Source organism: Salmo salar, chromosome 02 (genome assembly GCF_965601325.2).
Source record: "Salmo salar chromosome 02, fSalSal1, whole genome shotgun sequence".
Taxonomy (NCBI): domain Eukaryota; kingdom Metazoa; phylum Chordata; class Actinopteri; order Salmoniformes; family Salmonidae; genus Salmo; species Salmo salar.
In genome coordinates this window covers 83,181,075-83,199,596 of record NC_138292.1, presented here as the reverse complement: position 1 = coordinate 83,199,596, position 18,522 = coordinate 83,181,075, and the positions used below count along the sequence as shown (strand labels likewise).

The window sequence follows — 18,522 nt, the reverse complement described above, 5'->3', positions numbered from 1 at the left end:
CGGTTGCATTAAGGAGAAATGTATCTATAATCCTATGCATAACACTTGTATTTTCATCAACATTTATGATGAGTATTTCTGTAAATTGATGTGGCTCTCTGCAAAATTACCGGATGTTTTGGAAGCAAAACATTACTGAACGTAATGTGCCAATGTAAACGGAGATTTTTGGATATAAATATGAACTTTATCGAACAAAACATACATGTATTGTGTAACATGAAGTCATATGAGTGTCATCTGATGAAGATCATCAAAGGTTAGTGATTAATTTGATCTCTATTTCTGCTTTTTGTGACTGGTTTGCTTTTGCCGTAAAGCCTTTTTGAAATCAGACACTGTGGCTGGATTAACAAGAAGTAAAGCTTTAAAATGGTGTATAATACTTGTATGTTTGAGGGATTTTAATTATGAGATTTTTGTTGTTTTGAATTTGGCGCCCTGAACTTTCAATGGCTGTTGTCATAATGATCCCGCTAACGGGATTCAAGCCATAAGAAGTTTTAACCCTCTGTTTCCCCCATATCTTTGTGTGGTATTGTTTATCTGTTTTCATGTATGCGCACGTTAGGCTGGTTGCGCTGGGTTATGTTCAACCCGTATTTGTATTTCGTGTTCGTTTGTGCCGTGTGCTTTTGGTTCGCCAAATAAAAGGCTCCGTTTTGCTTCCACATATCTGCTCTCTTGCGCCTGACTTCCTACAGCCCTTCACGCATACCTTGACAGAATACCACACCCATTATGGTGTCAGCAGGAGCAGGTACCTATGGTAGCGGAGTCGAGGAGCTCGTCCAGGAGCACACGGCGTTGATTCACCATCTCGGCACCGCCATGGACCGTGTCGTCCAGACGATGGATCGCTGGGAGAGACAGGGAGGTCCTCCAGTACCTCCCCCAGCACAACAGGGGTCCTCACTACCCGTCCCTCCTGTGCGCACGGTGGAGACCTGGTGGAGACCTGGTCTGGACTCTCCACCATTGTAGCACCAACGGAAACCCCTAAACACCTACTTGAGCACTCTCGCGACCACCCCGTGAGAGCCCTCTGTGGCCAAGAAACAGTGGGGTTATGACAAGCTAACCAGGGTAGGCCCAGCACCACGGGAAACGCAGGAGAGTCAATAAGGAAGAGACTAATTCTCTCCGTATGACCTCCCTGCGTCACCATGCCCAAAGGAGCGGTGACCTCCCTAATCAACTCTGACCCTAATGGTCGACTATCTAAGGCATGAACGGGGAAGGGCACATCCACGGGAACGATGGAGATCCCTAAACTATGGGCAAATGATCTGTCAATAAAATTCCCAGCCGCACCCGAATCAACGAGCGCCTTATGCTGAGAATGTGGGGAAAATTCAGGAAAAGTAACAAACAAAAACATGTGTGCAACAAAGGGCTCTGGGTGAGAATGGTGCCTTCTCACCTGGAGTGACGCCAGAGTGCCCTGCCTGCTGCCTCGAACCCTAGAGGAACCAACACGGCACCGACCAGCAGTGTGTCCTCTGCGGCCACAGATGGTACACGTGAAAGCCCCTCCTCCGATCTCCCTGTGCCTAGCACCTCCCAGCTCCATAGGCACCGAAGCGGTGGTGCTGGGAATGGGAATCGGCAGAGCCCTCTCTGGCGTCCGCGGGTGACCAGCAGGTTATCCGGTTCCAGTGGGATGCGTCTCGCCCTTCCCGGGGAGTATGATGGGTCGGCGGCACGGTGCCAGGGCTTCCTGTTACAGCTGGACCTCTACCTGGGCACCGTTTATCCTGCTCCCTCGGGAAGGGAGAGGGTATCCGCCCTCGTTTCGTGCCTCTCAGGGAGAGCTCTGGAGTGGGCCAACGCCATGTGGGGAGAAGGAGATGCGGCGTTGGAGGACTTCACAGAATGTCTGTTCCACCTGAGGCAGGGGACGAGGAGCGCCCAGGAGTTCGCACTGGAATTTCGGACCTTGGCTGCCGGAGCGAGATGGAATGACAGGGCCCTCATCGACCACTACCGTTGCACGAGGATTTCCATTGGGAGTTGGCCTGCAGGGATACCACTCTTACCTTCGACCAGCTGGTGGACATGTCCATTCGTTTGGATAACCTGCTGGTCACCCGCGGACGCCAGAGAGGGCTCTGCCGATTCCCATTCCCAGCACCACCGCTCCGGTGCCTATGGAGCTGGGAGGTGCTAGGCACAGGGAGACCGGAGGAGGGGCTTTCACGTGTACCATCTGTGGCTGCAGAGGTCACACCGCTGGTCGGTGCCGTGTTGGTTCCTCTAGGGTCCGAGGCAGCAGGCAGGGCACTCTGGCGTCACTTCAGGTGAGAAGGCACCATTCTCACCCAGAGCCCTTTGTTGCACACGTTTTTGTTTGTTACTTTTCCTGAGTTTTCCCCACATAAGGCGCTCGTTGATTCGGGCGCGGCTGGGAATTTTATTGACAGATCATTTGCCCATAGTTTAGGGATCTCCATCGTTCCCGTGGATGTGCCCTTCCCCGTTCATGCCTTAGATAGTCGACCATTAGGGTCAGGGTTCATTAGGGAGGTCACCGCTCCTTTGGGCATGGTGACGCAGGGAGGTCATACGGAGAGAATTAATCTCTTCCTTATTGACTCTCCTGCGTTTCCCGTGGTGCTGGGTCTACCCTGGTTAGCTTATCATAACCCCACTGTTTCTTGGCCACAGAGGGCTCTCACGGGGTGGTCGCGAGAGTGCTCAGGTAGGTGTTTAGGGGTTTCCGTTGGTGCTACTACGGTGGAGAGTCCAGACCAGGTCTCCACCGTGCGCATTCCCCCTGAATATCCCGATTTGGCTCTTGCCTTCTCCAAAAAGAAGGTGACTCAATTACCACTTCATCGATGGGGCGATTGTGCGATAGATCTCCTGGTAGACGCTGCACTTCCTAGGAGTCACATCTATCCCCTCTCACAGGCGGAGACGGAGGCTATGGAAACATATGTCTCTGAATCCCTGCGTCAGGGATACATTCGGTCCTCCACATCACACGCCTCCTCGAATTTCTTTTTTGTGAAGAAGAAGGAGGGAGGTCTGCACCCGGGTATTGACTATCGGATCTGAATCAGATCACTGTGAGGTATAGTTACCCGCTACCGCTCATAGCCACAGCGACAGAGTCGATGCAGGGGTTGCGCTTCTTCACCAAACTAGATCTCAGGAGCGCTTATAACCTGGTGCGTATCCGGGAGGGAGATGAGTGGAAGACGGCTTTCAGTACCACCTCTGGACACTATGAGTACCTCGTCATGCCGCACAGGTTGATGAATGCTCCATCAGTCTTCCAAGCCTTTGTAGACGAGATTTTCAGGGACCTGCACGGGCAGGGTGTAGTGGTGTATATTGATGACATTCTGATATACTCCGCTACACGCGCCGAGCATGTGTCCCTGGTGCGCAAGGTGCTTGGTCGACTGTTGGAGCATGACCTGTACGCCAAGGCTGAGAAATGCCTGTTTTTTCCACAGCCCGTCTCCTTCCTAGGGTACCGCATTTCCACCTCAGGGGTGGAGATGGAGAGTGACTGCATTGAAGCCGCGCGTAATTGGCCGACTCCCACCACAGTAAAGGAGGTGCAGCGGTTAGGGTTTGCCAACTACTACCGGAGGTTTATCCGAGGTTTTGGTCAGGTAGCGGCTCACATTACCTCACTGCTGAAGGGGGGCCTGGTGCGCTTGCAGTGGACAGCTGAGGTGGACAGGGCTTTTAGTCACCTGAGGGCTCTGTTTACCTTGGCTGTTTACCTCATCCGGATCCCTCTTTAGCGTTCATAGTGGAGATGGACGCGTCCGAGGCTGGGATAGGAGCTGTGCTCTCTCAGCGCTCGGGTACGCCACCAAAGCTCCGCCCCTGTGGCTTCTTCTCGAGGAAGCTCAGCTTGGCGGAGTGAAACTATGATGTGGGGGACCGGGAGTTGTTGGCTGTCATCAAGGCTTTGAAGGCGTGGAGACATTGGCTTGAGGGGGCTAAACACCCTTTCTTTTCTCATCTGGACGCCGCAATCTGGAGTACATCCGGGCGGTGAGGAGACTGAACCCTCGCCAGGCAAGGTGGGCCATGTTTTTCACCCGTTTTGTTTTCACCCTTTCTTACAGACCAGGTTCCCAGAACGTGAAGGCAGACCCACTGTCCCGGCTGTATGACACAGAGGAGCGGCCCATGGATCCCACTCCCATACTCCCGGCCTCCTGCCTGGTGGCGCCGGTAGTGTGGGAGCTGGACGCGGACATTGAGTGGGCGTTGCGTGCGGAGCCCGCTCCCTTCCAGTGTCCAGCTGGGGGTCTGTACGTTCCGTCTGCTGTCCGTGACCGGCTGATCTATTGAGCCCACACGTCACCCTCTTCTGGTCATCCAGGCATCGTTCGGACGGTGCGCTGTCTGAGCAGGAAGTACTGGTGGCCCACTTTGGCTAAGGACGTGAGGGTTTATGTTTCCTCCTGCTCAGTGTGCGCCCAGTGTAAGGCTCCTAGGCACCTGCCCAGAGGTAAGTTAGACCCCTTACCCGTTCCACAGCGGCCATGGTCACACCTGTCGATTGATTTCCTGACCGATCTTCCTCCATCACAAGGAAACACCACGATCCTGGTCGTTGTGGATTGTCCTGCCGTCTCCTCCCTCTGCCCGGTCTCCCTACGGCCCTACAGACTGTGGAGGCCTTGTTTACGCACGTCTTCCAGCACTACGGGGTACCTGAGGATATAGTGTCTGATCGAGGTCCCCAGTTCACTTCGAGGGTCTGGAAGGCGTTCATGGAACGTCTGGGGGTCTTGATCAGCCTTACCTCAGGGTTTCATCCCGAGAGTAACGTGCAGGTGGAGAGAGTTAACCAGGATGTGGGTAGGTTTCTGAGGTCCTATTGCCAGGACTGGCCGGGGGAGTGGGCAGCGTTTGTGCACTGGGCAGAGATGGCCCAGAACTCGCTCCGCCACTCCTCCACTAACCTCACCCCCTTCCAGTGTGTATTGGGGTATCAGCTGGTTCTGGCTCCTTGGCATCAGAGTCAGACCGAGGCTCCTGCGGTGGACAACTGGTTCCGGCGAGCGGAGGAAACATGGGACGCCGCCCATGTTCACCTTCAGCGCGCCATGCTGCGCCAGAAAGTTGGCGCAGACCGTCACCGTAGTGAGACCCCGGTGTTCGCACGGGGGACCGGGTCTGGCTCTCGACCCGAAACCTGCCCCTCCGCCTGCCCTGCCGGAAGCTGGGTCCGCGCTTTGTGGGGCCATTTAAAGTCCTGAGGAGAGTCAAAAAGGTTTGTTACAGGTTACAGCTTCCCCCCGATTACCGCATTAACCCCTCGTTCCATGTGTCTCTCCTCAGGCCGGTGGTGGCTGGCCCGCTCCAGGAGTCTGAGGTGCGGGAGGTTCCTCCGCCCCCTCTGGACATCGAGGGGGCCCCGGCGTACTCCGTTCATTCCATACTGGATTCAAGACGTCGGGCAAGGGGCCTTCAGTATCTCATGGACTGGGAGGAGAGATGCTGGATTCCAGTGGAGGACGTGTTGGATCCTTCTCTGCTACGAGAGTTCCACCGTCTCCATCCGGTTCACCCTGTGCCTCGCCCTCCGGGTCGTCCCCGAGGCCGGTGTTGACGCAGTGCTGGAGCCGCGTGTCGGGGGGGGGGGGGGGGTTCTGTCACGACTTCTGCCGAAGTCAATGCCCCTCCTTGTTCGGGCGGTGTTCGGCGGTCGACGTCGCCGGTCTTCTAGCCATCGCCGATCCATTTTCCATTTGTTTTGTCTCATTTTCCCACACACTTGGTTCTCATTTCCCTCATTATGTGTTGTGTATTTAACCCTCTGTTTCCCCCATGTCTTTGTGTGGTATTGTTTATCTGTTTTCATGTATGCGCACGTTAGGCTGGTTGCGCTGGGTTATGTTCAACCCGTATTTGTATTTTGTGTTTGTTTGTGCCGTGTGCTTTTGGTTCGCCAAATAAAAGGCTCCGTTTTGTTACCACATATCTGCTCTCCTGCGCCTGACTTCCTACATCCCTTCACGCATACCTTGACAATTATATAAATATTAGTTTCCACCGCCATTTCCTGCTCATAAGTTTTTACTGACACAAAAGGATCCCACACTGTAAAATGAACATACAAATTGTCTGTCTGCATTTATAAAAGTGTTCAGGCATATCCTGTTTCCATCAGCCCGGTCATTACTTTTGAAATGGTTGGATCAATATCCACCTTCATTATATGGATGAAGCCTGATTTGGAATGTCTGAGTAGCTCTATCTGATGTCATAATAACCCCTCTGATAGTGATCCATTTGCTCCATTGTTTCCATGTCAGTTGGTTTCCCACTCTGATGATTTATATCTGAAAGTGGGGCTTTAAAGGAATAGTATGGTGACATCTTAGTGTGGCTTTAAATAAATAGTATGGTCACATTTTACAGATTGTGGCTCAGTATTCTTAGTATGATGTGAAAAAAGAACAATGAACTATTTATGTATATTCTTATCCGGCTTCCACATCTGCATAGAGACAAACAGTATCTTAAAGTTTGTGAAAAAATACATACTTATACACTTATATTTTCACAATTTGAAATATTATTCATCAAAAACTCCTATACCAAAAATACACTGCGGCTTTGACGTCAGGAAGAGAATGGGCTGATGGGTGGTGGTGCTACTCTATAGGTAAGGCTGTTCAATATGAATGTTCAATACACACAATAGGTTGATCAGTAGCCAGTTAGCTAGCTGCTACAGTCCAATATGAATGTTCAATACACACAATAGGTTGATCGGTTGCCAGTCAACTGCTACGTCTTTAGCCACACAGTTAGCTAACACACTTAGCTATCAACAAAGTCAAAATGCCCTCCAGGCCTGCTGGTGGCAGCAGTGCACTAAAACCACTGTATACCGGAGCTTCCCGAGGGGAAAATAATTAGGCTGTATACAGATTGATTAACCACGTTTTCATCCAAAGGTTATTTGTGAGTAACGTGATACCGTATTTAAAATCACGACAGCTGGTATGGAAACAGGAAGTTGCGATCAGTGGTGATGCACACTCCATAGGTAAGGCTGTACAGTCCAATATGAATGTTAAATACGCACAATTTGTTCACTGGGGAGATGATGTCCCAATAAGAGTCCTGCAATAAGAGCTATGACGCTAATATTTGTGTAAACTATTTTTTTTGTCAAAATTGCTAATTGATGGACAGCGATATTTAAACCTGATTTGTCTCAGATTTTTTTTCAGCTGATTTAAGTCACGACTGAGAACAGACCCCTTAAGGAACACTCAACAAGTATTGGAAAGCCATTCTGGTGTGTCTTTGCATAAACATGTGTGTGATTTTTTCCCTCAGAAAAATAAAATCCTATCCCAGGGTTCGGTTTTCAGAAGACAGAGGTGGGTTTTAACTTTTTACCTGGGCTTTGCTCCTTTCATATTTTCCTCATCAATCTACACACAACACCCCATAATGACGAAGCAAAGACAGATTTTTAGACATTTTTGCAAATGTATTTTATAATTAAAAACTGAAATATAATATTTACCTAAGTATTCAGACCCTTTACTCAGTACTTTGTTGAAGCATCCTTTGTAGCGATTACAGCCTTGAGTATTCTTGGGTGTGACGCTACAAGCTTGGCACATCTGTATTTGGGGAGTTTCTCCCATTCTTCTCTGCAGATCCTCTCAAGCTCTGTCAGGTTGGATGGGGAGCGTCGCTGCACAGCTATTTTCAGGTCTCTCCAGAGATGTTTGATCGGGTTCAAGTCCGGGCACTGGCTGGGCCACTCAAGGACATTCAGAGACTTGTCCCGAAGCCACTGTGTGCTTAGGGTCATTGTCCTGTTGGAAATTGAACCTTTGCCCCAGTCTGAAGTCCTGAGTGCTCTGGAGAAGTTTTTCATAAATGATCTCTCTACTTTTTTTACATTTTATTTATTATTTAACCTTTATTTAACTAGGCAAGTCAGTTAAGAACAAATTCTAATTTACAATGACGGCCTACCAAAAGGCAAAAGGCCTCCTGCAGGGACGGGGGCTGGAATTAGAAATAAAAATGCATTTGCTCTGTTCATCTTTCCCTCAATCCTGACTAGTCTCCCAGTCCCTGCCCTGAAAAACATCCCCACAGCATGATCCTGCCACCACCATGCTTCACTGTAGGGACGGTGCCAGGTTTCCTCAAGATGTGACGCATGGCATTTAGGCCAAAGAGTTCAATCTTGGTTTCATCAGACCAGAGAATTTTGTTTCTCATGGTCAGAGTCCTTTAGGTGCCTTTTGGTAAACTCCAAGCAGGCTTTCATGTGCCTTTTACTGAGGAGTGGCTTCCGTCTACCATAATGGCCTAATTGGTAGAGTGCTGCAGAGATGGTTGTCCTTCTAGAAGGTTCTCCCATCTCCACAGAGGAACTCGGGAGCCCTGTCAGAGTGACCATAGGGTTCTTGGTCACCTCCCTGAACCAAAGCCCTTCTCCCCCGATTGTTCAGTTTGGCCGGGCAGCCAGCACTAGGAAGGGTCTTGGTGGTTTCAAACTTCTTCCTTTTAAGAATGATGGGGACCTTCAATGTTGCAGAAATGTTTTGGTACCATTCCCCGGATCTGTGCCGTGGCACAATCCTGTCTCGAAAGGAATATTTCACATCAAATAAAAGCTACTTAAAGTTCATGAGATAACACATACTGCTGCCAGTGTGTATAGGAATATATCACATCAAATACATACTGCTTGTACACTTGTCTAATTTTAAAAAAAAAAATAGAATTGTGCTTTGGCACATTAAATCAAATTGTAAAAAGCTGTATGTTTTTATTTCAACACGTGCCTCCTGTATATAGCCTCGGTATTTTTTTTTTTTGTGTTACTTTTTTAAATTTTGTTTACTTAGTAAATATTTTCTTAACTCTTATTTTTCTTAACTACATTGTTGGTTAAGTGATTGTCAGTAAGCATTTCACAGTAAGGTCAACACCTGTTGTATTCATGTGACAAATAACACTTGATTTGAACTAAATATGGAGTATGTCAGTTTCAATGTTAAGGTTTTTGATTAAATTATATTTTTCAAACTCAGGCTGTGTGTGTGTTTATCTGCGTCATTCCTTGATCATTCCTTGTGGTCCTGTAGCTCCGTTGGTAGAGTATGGTGCTTGTAAAACCAGGGTAGTGGGTTTTATTCCTGGTACCACCCATATGTAAAGTGTTTGCACACATGACTGCAAATCACTTTGAATAAAAGTGTCTGCTAAATGGCAGATATATACACTGATTATACCAAGCATTTGGAACAACTTCCTAATATGGAGTTGCACCCTCCCTTTTTCCCTCAGAACAGCCTCAATTCGTCGGGGCATGGACTCTACAAGGTGTCGAAAGCGTTCCACAGGGATGCTGGCCCATGTTGACTCCAATGCTTCCCACAATTGTGTCAAGTTGGCTGGATGTCCTTTGGGTACAGTGGGGGCTCCTCTGAGGAGGAAGGGGAGAACCATCATCCTCAGTTATTTTCAGAAAAATAAAAATGGTAAAATATTTAAAAGTTATCCTTTTTAGATAAAACTATACTAAATATAATCACATCACAAAATAATTGATTAAAACATACTATTTTACATCCTCCTCTGGGTACATTGACTTCAATACAAACCTTGAAGGATTATGATTCTCAAGGCTTCCGAAGACTTACACAGTAATTATGACAACTTCTGGAGGACGTCCTCCAACCTATCAGAGCTCTTGCAGCATGAACTGACATGTTGTCCATCCAATCGAAGGATCAGAGAATGAATCTAGTACTGAAAGCATAAGCTACAGCTAGCTAGCACTGCAGTGCATAACATGTGGTGAGTAGTTGACTCAAAGAGAGAAAAGACCTGTGTGCACCTACTGTTGTAAACTTTCATTCAAAGGCTAGGTTGTAACTACCTCATGATGGGTATAGGGAACATTTTTGTATCATGTAGTATCTTAGACCTATCATTGTTTCATTGAACAGGGTGAATGGAATATGAATGACAGTCATCCAATATGCTGTAGTAGAAATAAGGCCATGCTCATGAAAAACTAAATGGTCCTCCCTCATCTTAAATGGCACTGACCGCCACTGTTACGGTGGTGGACCATTCTTGGTATACATGGGAAACTGTTGAGCTGAAAAACCCAGCAGCGTTGCAGTTATTGACACATACCGGCACGCCTGGCACCTACTACCACCATACTCCATTCAAAGGCACTTAAATATGCCTGTTGCTGTCTGGAGATGTTCATCAGTGCCCCAGCCCGTTTTCTAGCGATAAATCCATTCGCTATAATAGAGAGGGTCAGAAGGGAATGACCAACGACCATCTCTTTCAAATGCCAGCGCGAATCCAGGAAGGAGATTCATTGTTGAGATTGGACTGCATGGAGTCAACACTCATCTTAAGTGAACAATTTCAGCTGACAGTTCCAACAGAGGAGAACTTGACTAGAAAAGGTGTTTTCCACGAGAGGACGACACATCCTTCATCTCCACGTTAGAAGTCTTCTTCCTAAGATGGAGGAAAATCGCCTACTCTCTAGTAACTGTAAGGTGGGAGTGCTTTGCTTTACCGAAACATGGTTGGATGGTTCGATTAAAAAAACCCTGCTGAGATTGAAGTTGAAAATGATGTAGTAATTAGAAGAGACCGCAATCGCCAAGGCAGGGGGAGTTTGTATTTATGTAAGATCAGATATTGGGTTCAACTATAGATCAGATTTAAACCATGACGAGATTGAAGCTGTGTGGTTGGACATTTTTATTATTAACAAAATGTAAACCTATTATAGTTGTAACCTATTATAGACCACCACACCAGTACAAGTTGTATGAATTGTTGGAGGAGACTTGTTCCAACTGTACAGACTTTGGTAAATCAGAGGTTATTGTTACTGGTGATTTTAATACAGATATGCTCAAAAAGGTCTGTCCTTCTACCCAAACCATCATTGACCTTGTGTTGGTGTCGGATGGGTTGTAAACTCAGTGATCATTCCATCATCTTCTGTAGTAGGAATGTTCAGAAAACAGTTTTTAATTGTCATAACTTAATAAAAAAATGAAGACTATGAAGAATTATAGTGCAGATATTATTTGTTAATTGCTTGAACATGTTGGACTGGTCTGCTGTATTGAAATGCAATGAAGTGGAGAATGTCCGGGGCAATTTTAGATCATTGTTTTTACATGTGGTAGATAAGCAGACTCCAGTAAAAAAGGTTTGAATTTAGCAAAGAACTGAACCATGGATAAAGGAAAACATTTTAAAGGCAATGAAGCGTAGAAATGAATGCTTTCTGGAGTTTAGGAAATCCAGGGCAGATATATTTGTAGACTATAAGAAATTAAGAAATGAGGTCAACAGTATGATACAGAAGGCTAAGAAAATAATATTTGAATGACAAATAGTTGAAGATAGGAACAATCCGAAGTAAACGAAGTGTCTGAAGCTGTTAGGTTACAGTAACAGATTAGAGACTGAAGCTCCTGTGGTGGAATTATTGTAATCAAAAGGAGAGGCTTTTAGATTTCTTCTAAACAATCAAACTTCATTATTTAATTAGTGCAGTAATGGAGCTGGTCAGTAATCACCCCTGGAGGTGATCACTGAGAACTCAACCAGCTGGTCAGAGCCACAGTGTTTTATATCACCCCTGGAGGTGATCACTGAGAACTCAACCAGCTGGTCAGAGCCACAGTGTTTTATATCACCCCTGGAGGTGATCACTGAGAACTCAACGATCTGGTTTGAGCCACAGCATTTTATATGGGTGTGAGAAGTTTTCATTGTTTTTGGGCAGCATTATGTGAGGTGTTATTATGTGTTGTTAGTGATGAGCCTTGGTCAATTTAACTCGGAATATGCCACCCTCTTCCATCTGTCACCTAATCCTGCCTAAAGGGCAGGTCAGACCTGGATGAAATTATTGGCTGTAAGAAGGAAGAGAAACATAACATCTGGTTGTTTTTAAATTACTTCTTATGACATTGTTTGCCAGAATAAACATTGTAATGGAGATTTTTTTTCCAATCTGCGTTACCCACTCCAGCCAGCCGATGGCGATGTGAGTATTTCAGGTGATGCTTCTTGCGTGACGTATAATCTAGTGGACGGAACTGGAGGCTTCTTCAACAGCGACAAAAGGCTTCTGATTCAAACGACGCGGTGGTTTGATAGCGAACATAAAACTGAAACATTGGAGCTCTTTAGACCAATCTTGTGTATATTACTCTTAGTGTTTTGAACGTAATTATATTTACGTATCTACTAGTTCATTTAAACGTAATTTGCTTGTTAAAATAGCAAATGTGGTAAATTGATACTGCGCTAGGCTAATCGCCCGGAACATGAGCTCACTAAACTAGACAGAGAAAGAAGCTCTGATGAAAGGAGACGAAGAAGCTTTCAGAATGAAAAAGGAGGAAGAGGGGGCTATTACTTTGAAAGAAGAAGAGGATGATATTACAGTGAAAGAGGAAGATGGGAAAGAGGTTGTCAGAGTAGAAGAGGGCAATGTAGAAGCTTTCAGAATCAAAAAAGGGGAAGATGCCATAACATTGAAAGAAGAGGATGAACCTTTTGGAGTAAAAGAGGAAGAGGAGGCTATCTCAATAAAAGAGGAGGAGGCTGAAGATCAGATTACCACCAGTGAGTACTGTCTTAAAAACAGGGGCACAAACTATGTCGTTGTTGAACTAATGTGGGGTTTTAAAGGGGCATTCTACTGAAGTTCTACACTTGAATATGTTGTTCAGTACTGTAGGAATTGTTTAAGGGGCAATGTGTCGTTGGTACTTATGTTTTGGGGAATTTTAAATGTGATTTATTGAATTCTCCTTGTGGTCTATATTAAAGTGTTTTAATTTAGTGTAACAGGCTTTTACAATTCAATATTGGTGCATTTGCATCATAAACAATATTTTAGGAATTCATGATGAAAGTGGCCATTTTAGGCCCTGTTTAGATATATTAATGCCTCTTGTAAGACCCTTTGTGATTGTAATAGAAGATCATAAGTTTACCATCTGTTTGATGTTCTCATTCACACAGGAGAGATACATGACTATCGTGGATCCTCTGGGGAGCCTCAACAACATCCTGATGCTGACGAGTCAGAGAAGATTCTCTCCAGATCAGAACACCAGATGGTACAGCTTGGTCTGGTCTAGCATACAACTTGCTCCGTCTGGGTCTGGGCTGGGTTTCTGTAAAGCACTTCATGACAACAGTGACATCAGCATCCATAATGATATGTGTCTGTGTCCCCTCTTTATGGTTACCAGGACAACGCTAGCCCTTCCTCCCTCTCGGAGTCCCTGTGTCGTGTCTCTCCCAGTAGCGCCTTACTGCTGGGTATGAAGAGGTTGTCTGTGCTGCTGGTGGACTGCAGGAAAACAACGGGGCTGAGTGGAACTGTGGGAGGAGGAGAAGAGAAGGAAGGATCAGATTTGACACATCAAAGTAAGTGCTGTAGTTTAGTTTGAAGAAATCAAATAGATCTGCCCACTGGTATCTGTTACCAGTAGGGCTGTCCCCGACTAATACAAATACAGCTTTGCAGACTCTTGGCATTCTCTCAACCAGCTTCACCTGGAATGCTTTTCCAACAATCTTGAAGGAGTTCCCATATATGCTGAGCACTTGTTGGCTTCTTTTCCTTCACTCTGCGGTCCAACTCATCCCAAACCATCTCAATTGGGTTGATGTCGGGTGATTGTGGAGGCCAGGTTATCTGATGCAGCACTCCATCACTCTCTTTCTTGGTCAAATAGCCTTTACACAGCCTGGAGGTAACCATGCTGGTTAAGTGTTCCTTGAATTCTAAATAAATCACAGACAGTGTCACCAGCAAAGCACCATCACACCTCCTTCTCCATGCTTCACGGTCGGAACCACACATGCAGAGATCATCCGTTCACCTACTCTACATCTCACAAAGACATGGCGGTTGGAACCGAAAATCTCAAATTTGGACTCATCAGACCAAAGGACAGATTAACACCGGTCTAATGTCCATTGCTCATGTTTCTTGGCCCAAGCAAGTCTCTTCTTATTGGTGTCCTTTAGTTGTGGTTTCTTTGCAACAATTCAACCATGAAGGCCTGATTCACGCAGTCTCCTCTGAATAGTTGATGTTGAGATGTCTGTTACTTGAAATCTGTGAAGCATTTATTTGGGCTGAAATGTCTGAGGCTGGTAAATAATGAAATTGTCCTCTGCAGCAGGGGGTAACTCTGGGTCTTCCTTTTCTGTGGCGGTCCTCATGAGAGACAGTTTCATTATAGAGGTTGATGTTTTTTTCGACTGTACTTGAAGAAATGTTCAAAGTTCTTGAAATGTTCCAGATTGACTGACCTTCATGTCTTAAAGAAATGATGGACTGTCGTTTCTCTTTGCTTATTTGAGCTGTTCTTGCCATAATATGGACTTGGTCTTTTACCAAATAGGGCTATCTACCTTGTCACAGCACAACTGATTGGCTCAAATGCATTAAGAAGGAAATAAATTCCACAAATGAACTTTTAACAAGACACACCTGTTAATTGAAATACATTCCAGGTGACTACCCCATGAAGCTGGTTGGGAGAATGCGAAGAGTGCAAACAAATTTGTGCACAAAATTTGAGAGTAATAAGCTTTAGTGCGTATGTAAAAAGTCACATTCTGTATCGTACAGCTATGAAGGTTATATATTTACAACCACCTGCTCGATTGGAATCCATTGATGTCTGTGTCTTGAGTGTCATAGAACTGTCTAGTGTTTTGTTCTGACTTATAAAACTGAATTAATAAAATAATTTATGTAAACATATCAGTAATTACCAGGAAGCTCTACAACATCATTTGTTTTAAATTATGAAATGTTTGAAAACTTGCCTCCAGATTATTGAGGGATCTGATTTGGATTAAACCTCATAGTAAGACGGTTTCATTCATGTCTCTCTTTAAATAAACACTGTCTTTGGCAGGAGAAAAACCAAACTCTGCGGAACCAGAGACTTCCAAACCAGAAAGACAACACCTCTGCTCCCAGATTGGAAAGAGTTTTATCAAGTTAGGAAGCCTGAAAGGACATGAGAGGACACACACAGGAGAGATGCCATACCATTGCGCCCAGTGTGGAAAGAGTTATAGTCAGTTAAGAAGCCTGAAAGCTCATGAGCGAATACACACAAGAGAGAAGCCTTACCATTGTTCCCAGTGTGGAAAGCGGTTTAGCCAGTTAGGAAGGCTGAAAGATCACGAGCGAATACACACAGGGGAGAAGCCTTACCACTGCTCACAGTGTGGAAAGAGTTTTAACCAGTTAGGAAACATGAAAAGACATGGGAGGATTCACACAGGAGAGAAGCCACACCATTGCTTCCACTGTGGAAAGAGTTTTACGGAGTTAGGAAAGCTGAAAGCTCATGAGCGACTACACACAGGGGAGAAGCCATTCCGCTGCGCCCAGTGTGGAAAGCGTTTTAACCAGTTAGGAAACCTAAAATGTCATTTGCGTATACATACAGGGGAGAAGCCTTACCCCTGCTCCCATTGTGGAAAGAGTTTTAACCAGTTAGGAAACATGAAATTCCATGAGCGAATACACACAGGGGAGAAGCCTTTTTATTGCTCCCACTGTGAAAAGAGTTTTACGGAGTTAGGAAAGCTGAAAGCTCATGAGCGAATACACACAGGGGAGAAGCCTTACCACTGCTCCCAGTGTGGAAGTAAGTTTGCCTTATTAGGATCCCTGAAAAGACATAAGAGGGTACACACAGGTGAGAAGCCATACCATTGCGCCCAGTGTGGAAAGAGTTTTAACCAGTTAGGAAACATGAAATCTCATGAGCGAAACTCACACGGGAGAAGCCTTTCCATTGCTCCCACTAGATAGAGTTTTACAGAGTTAGGAAACCTGAAAGCTCATGAGCGAATACTGATGATGTTAGATCAATGTAGAAAACTGATTTAGATTTGCAAAATGCCATCAACATTATTGTGTCTTTGGCATCATTAAACTGAAGACTTATTTTTTTCAAAAGTTCTCTGTAATTATTATTACGTGATTAAACTAACTTAATAATGTAACTGTAATTAACTAGGAAGTTGGGGCACCAAGGAAAATATTCAGATTACATAGTTATAATTTTCCTAATATAACTTTCAGATATTTTAATATCTGATCAATTAGTCTTCTAATTAATGAATTATTCTTTACCTCACGTTAGTCTCATTCCAAACATCGTAAATTGTTGGTTATCTGCACGAACCTTGTCTTAAATCATTTATTTATGAACTAACTAAATAATCACAGAAATGCACAAACAAACAAGTAGATATGGTTACATGGAAATGATAGGGGAATGTACCCTAGTGGGCTAAACCTGCATGGTGGCTTGGTGGACAAAAGGGAAGTGGGGGTCGACTGAGATAAGACACTACAAAGTTGATAATTATAACCATTGAAATGCTAACCCTTTGCACATGAACGCTCACTCATTCGGGAATAATTGCAATCAATATATTTACGCTCAGTGTGTCGTTGTGATCTCTGTTGGAAAGTTAGTTTCTGTTGGAGAGTTTGTCTGCCCTCTCTCTCTCTGCCGTGGTTAGAATGGATAGTTCAGAGTAACATTCAGCAATGTTGTTATAGAATAGATGTTTCGGCAGTTGTCGGTCTTCGCGTTCAATGATACCGAATTCCTAGCTGCAGACTAGTAATTAGTATCAAAGATTTGTTCTTATTCTGTCGGTTCGATAGTCTCAGAGTTTAACCACGTGGTATGGTTAAGAATTCAGCAATCGTCTGAATCCTTAGCCCTCTCGTGGTTATCGAGGTAAGCTGGTCTCTACTCAAACCTTAGCCCTCTCGGAATTGAGAGAAGCGTGGTCTAAAGATAAATTCCCAAGGTGGGGGTTATATTCGGAAGAGCAGAAAGGGGCTGTCCCACGACGCCAGATCAATGTCTGTGCTTATGGGGCGGGCCTATGATTTAGTTAAACTCCAAAGGGAATTGGAGTTAACTTCATTAAACAGTTTATAATCACATTAAATAATTTCACAAATAGTTTCATCATTACTCATTCATTTTATACAATAATTAGATGAAAGCCTCACAACTGAGACTCTTGTATAAACAGGGTTTTGGAAATGTGGCTGTATTGTCTCTCATGAGTTTCACAAAATTGTACCAAACAGACCAGTTTGTAGCTGGCTACTTCACCGACCGTTTATACATTCTCCAGAACATGAATATTGTTCAGTTCTCAAGTTCTGTGAGGTGGAAGAAGTTCCTTTGTTCTCCCTATGAAAACTCACTCTCTCTATACTGTCTGGCCATGAGGAAGAATCTCCTCCAGGAATTTATGACCTGCCTAACAGCAGCCTGGGTGTAGGAGAGAGAGGGGGGGATGGTGCTCGCTGTACCCAAAGAGGGCAACGTCATGACAACATCATTTTTTGACCACTCAAAATAATGTAAATAAAAACAAGATGTTGAACTGACATCTGTGCCCAGTGGGCTGGTTTCAATAAGCAGCAGGTGTTGGATCAATATCCACCTTAGTAGCTAAGTTTCCCATGCAATTTGCCACAGATTTTCATGTGAATATTCTGAAATCTGCATAAAACAATATATGCATTTTCCCACCAGAAATGTTTCTATCAAACATACTTTTTGTGGATAAAAGGCTTTACGTGATAAATAATGTTTGCTGTTAAATTCCCATGTACTGAATGAAAAATACAAGTTAAATTGGTTTCCATCACATTTTCAACTCTACTGATGGTTTTGAAAACTGTTGAGTTATATAGAAAACGTGCTCTTGGCATGTGCACTGTAGCCAACAGCTCACATATACAGTGCTGGTAGGCTACCTACATGATGAGATTATTATGGATAAGAGCCATATTATTTTATTTGTCAAATGGCAACCAATCATCGATCATCATGTCACCAGAATAAGACCATCAAAATGTATTGGAAAGGAGCATCAAGCTCATCACCTGCACTTTCACCACCCTGTGAAGTTCATAACTTATTTCATCTGTAGCCTAATAAACTGCGTGGGTTCCCAAGTTGTAGTGGGAGGACCAATCAACATATCATCATGTGACTCCAAGTTAACTAAGATGATGGTTATTATATAAATATTTGCTCATAAAGGAGTTTCCACCGCCGTTTCTCACTAAAATGTTTTTACTGACACAAAAAGACCCCACCATGTCAAACGAACTAACAAATCGTCTGTCGGCATTTATAAAATTGTAAAACCATATCCTGTTTCCATCAGCCTGGTCATTACTTTTGAAATGGTTGGATCAATATCCACCTTTATGATATGGATGAAGCCTGATTTGGAATGTCTGAGTAGTTCTATCTGATGTCATAATCCACCCCTCTGATAATCAAGTGATATTTGGAATGTCTGAGTCGTTCTATATGATGTCATAATAACCCCTCTGATAATCAAGTGATATTTGGAATGTCTGAGTAGTTCTATCTGATGTCATAATACACCCCTCTGAAAGTCAAG

General features: G+C 44.7%; 1 protein-coding gene across 1 annotated transcript; it reads left to right on the top strand.

Annotated features, from left to right (window-relative positions):
- The first annotated feature begins 13,289 nt into the window (after positions 1-13,289).
- On the top strand, positions 13,290-18,264 carry LOC145850423 (uncharacterized). The gene is made up of 2 exons (XM_082968811.1): positions 13,290-13,461; positions 14,970-18,264. Exons 1-2 carry the CDS (start codon positions 13,356-13,358, stop codon positions 15,878-15,880), a joined length of 1,017 nt encoding a protein of 338 aa, XP_082824937.1. The 5' UTR covers positions 13,290-13,355; the 3' UTR covers positions 15,881-18,264.
- Positions 18,265-18,522: the final 258 nt, after the last annotated feature.

What these genes read in the sequence shown, in the direction of transcription:
- LOC145850423 (XM_082968811.1), top strand. Translation starts at nt 13,356, where the DNA reads ATGAAGAGGTTGTCTGTGCTGCTGGTGGACTGCAGGAAAACAACGGGG. An exon ending in ATCAGATTTGACACATCAAA is followed by an intron (nt 13,462 to 14,969) that starts GTAAGTGCTGTA and finishes TGTCTTTGGCAG; the next exon opens with GAGAAAAACCAAACTCTGCG.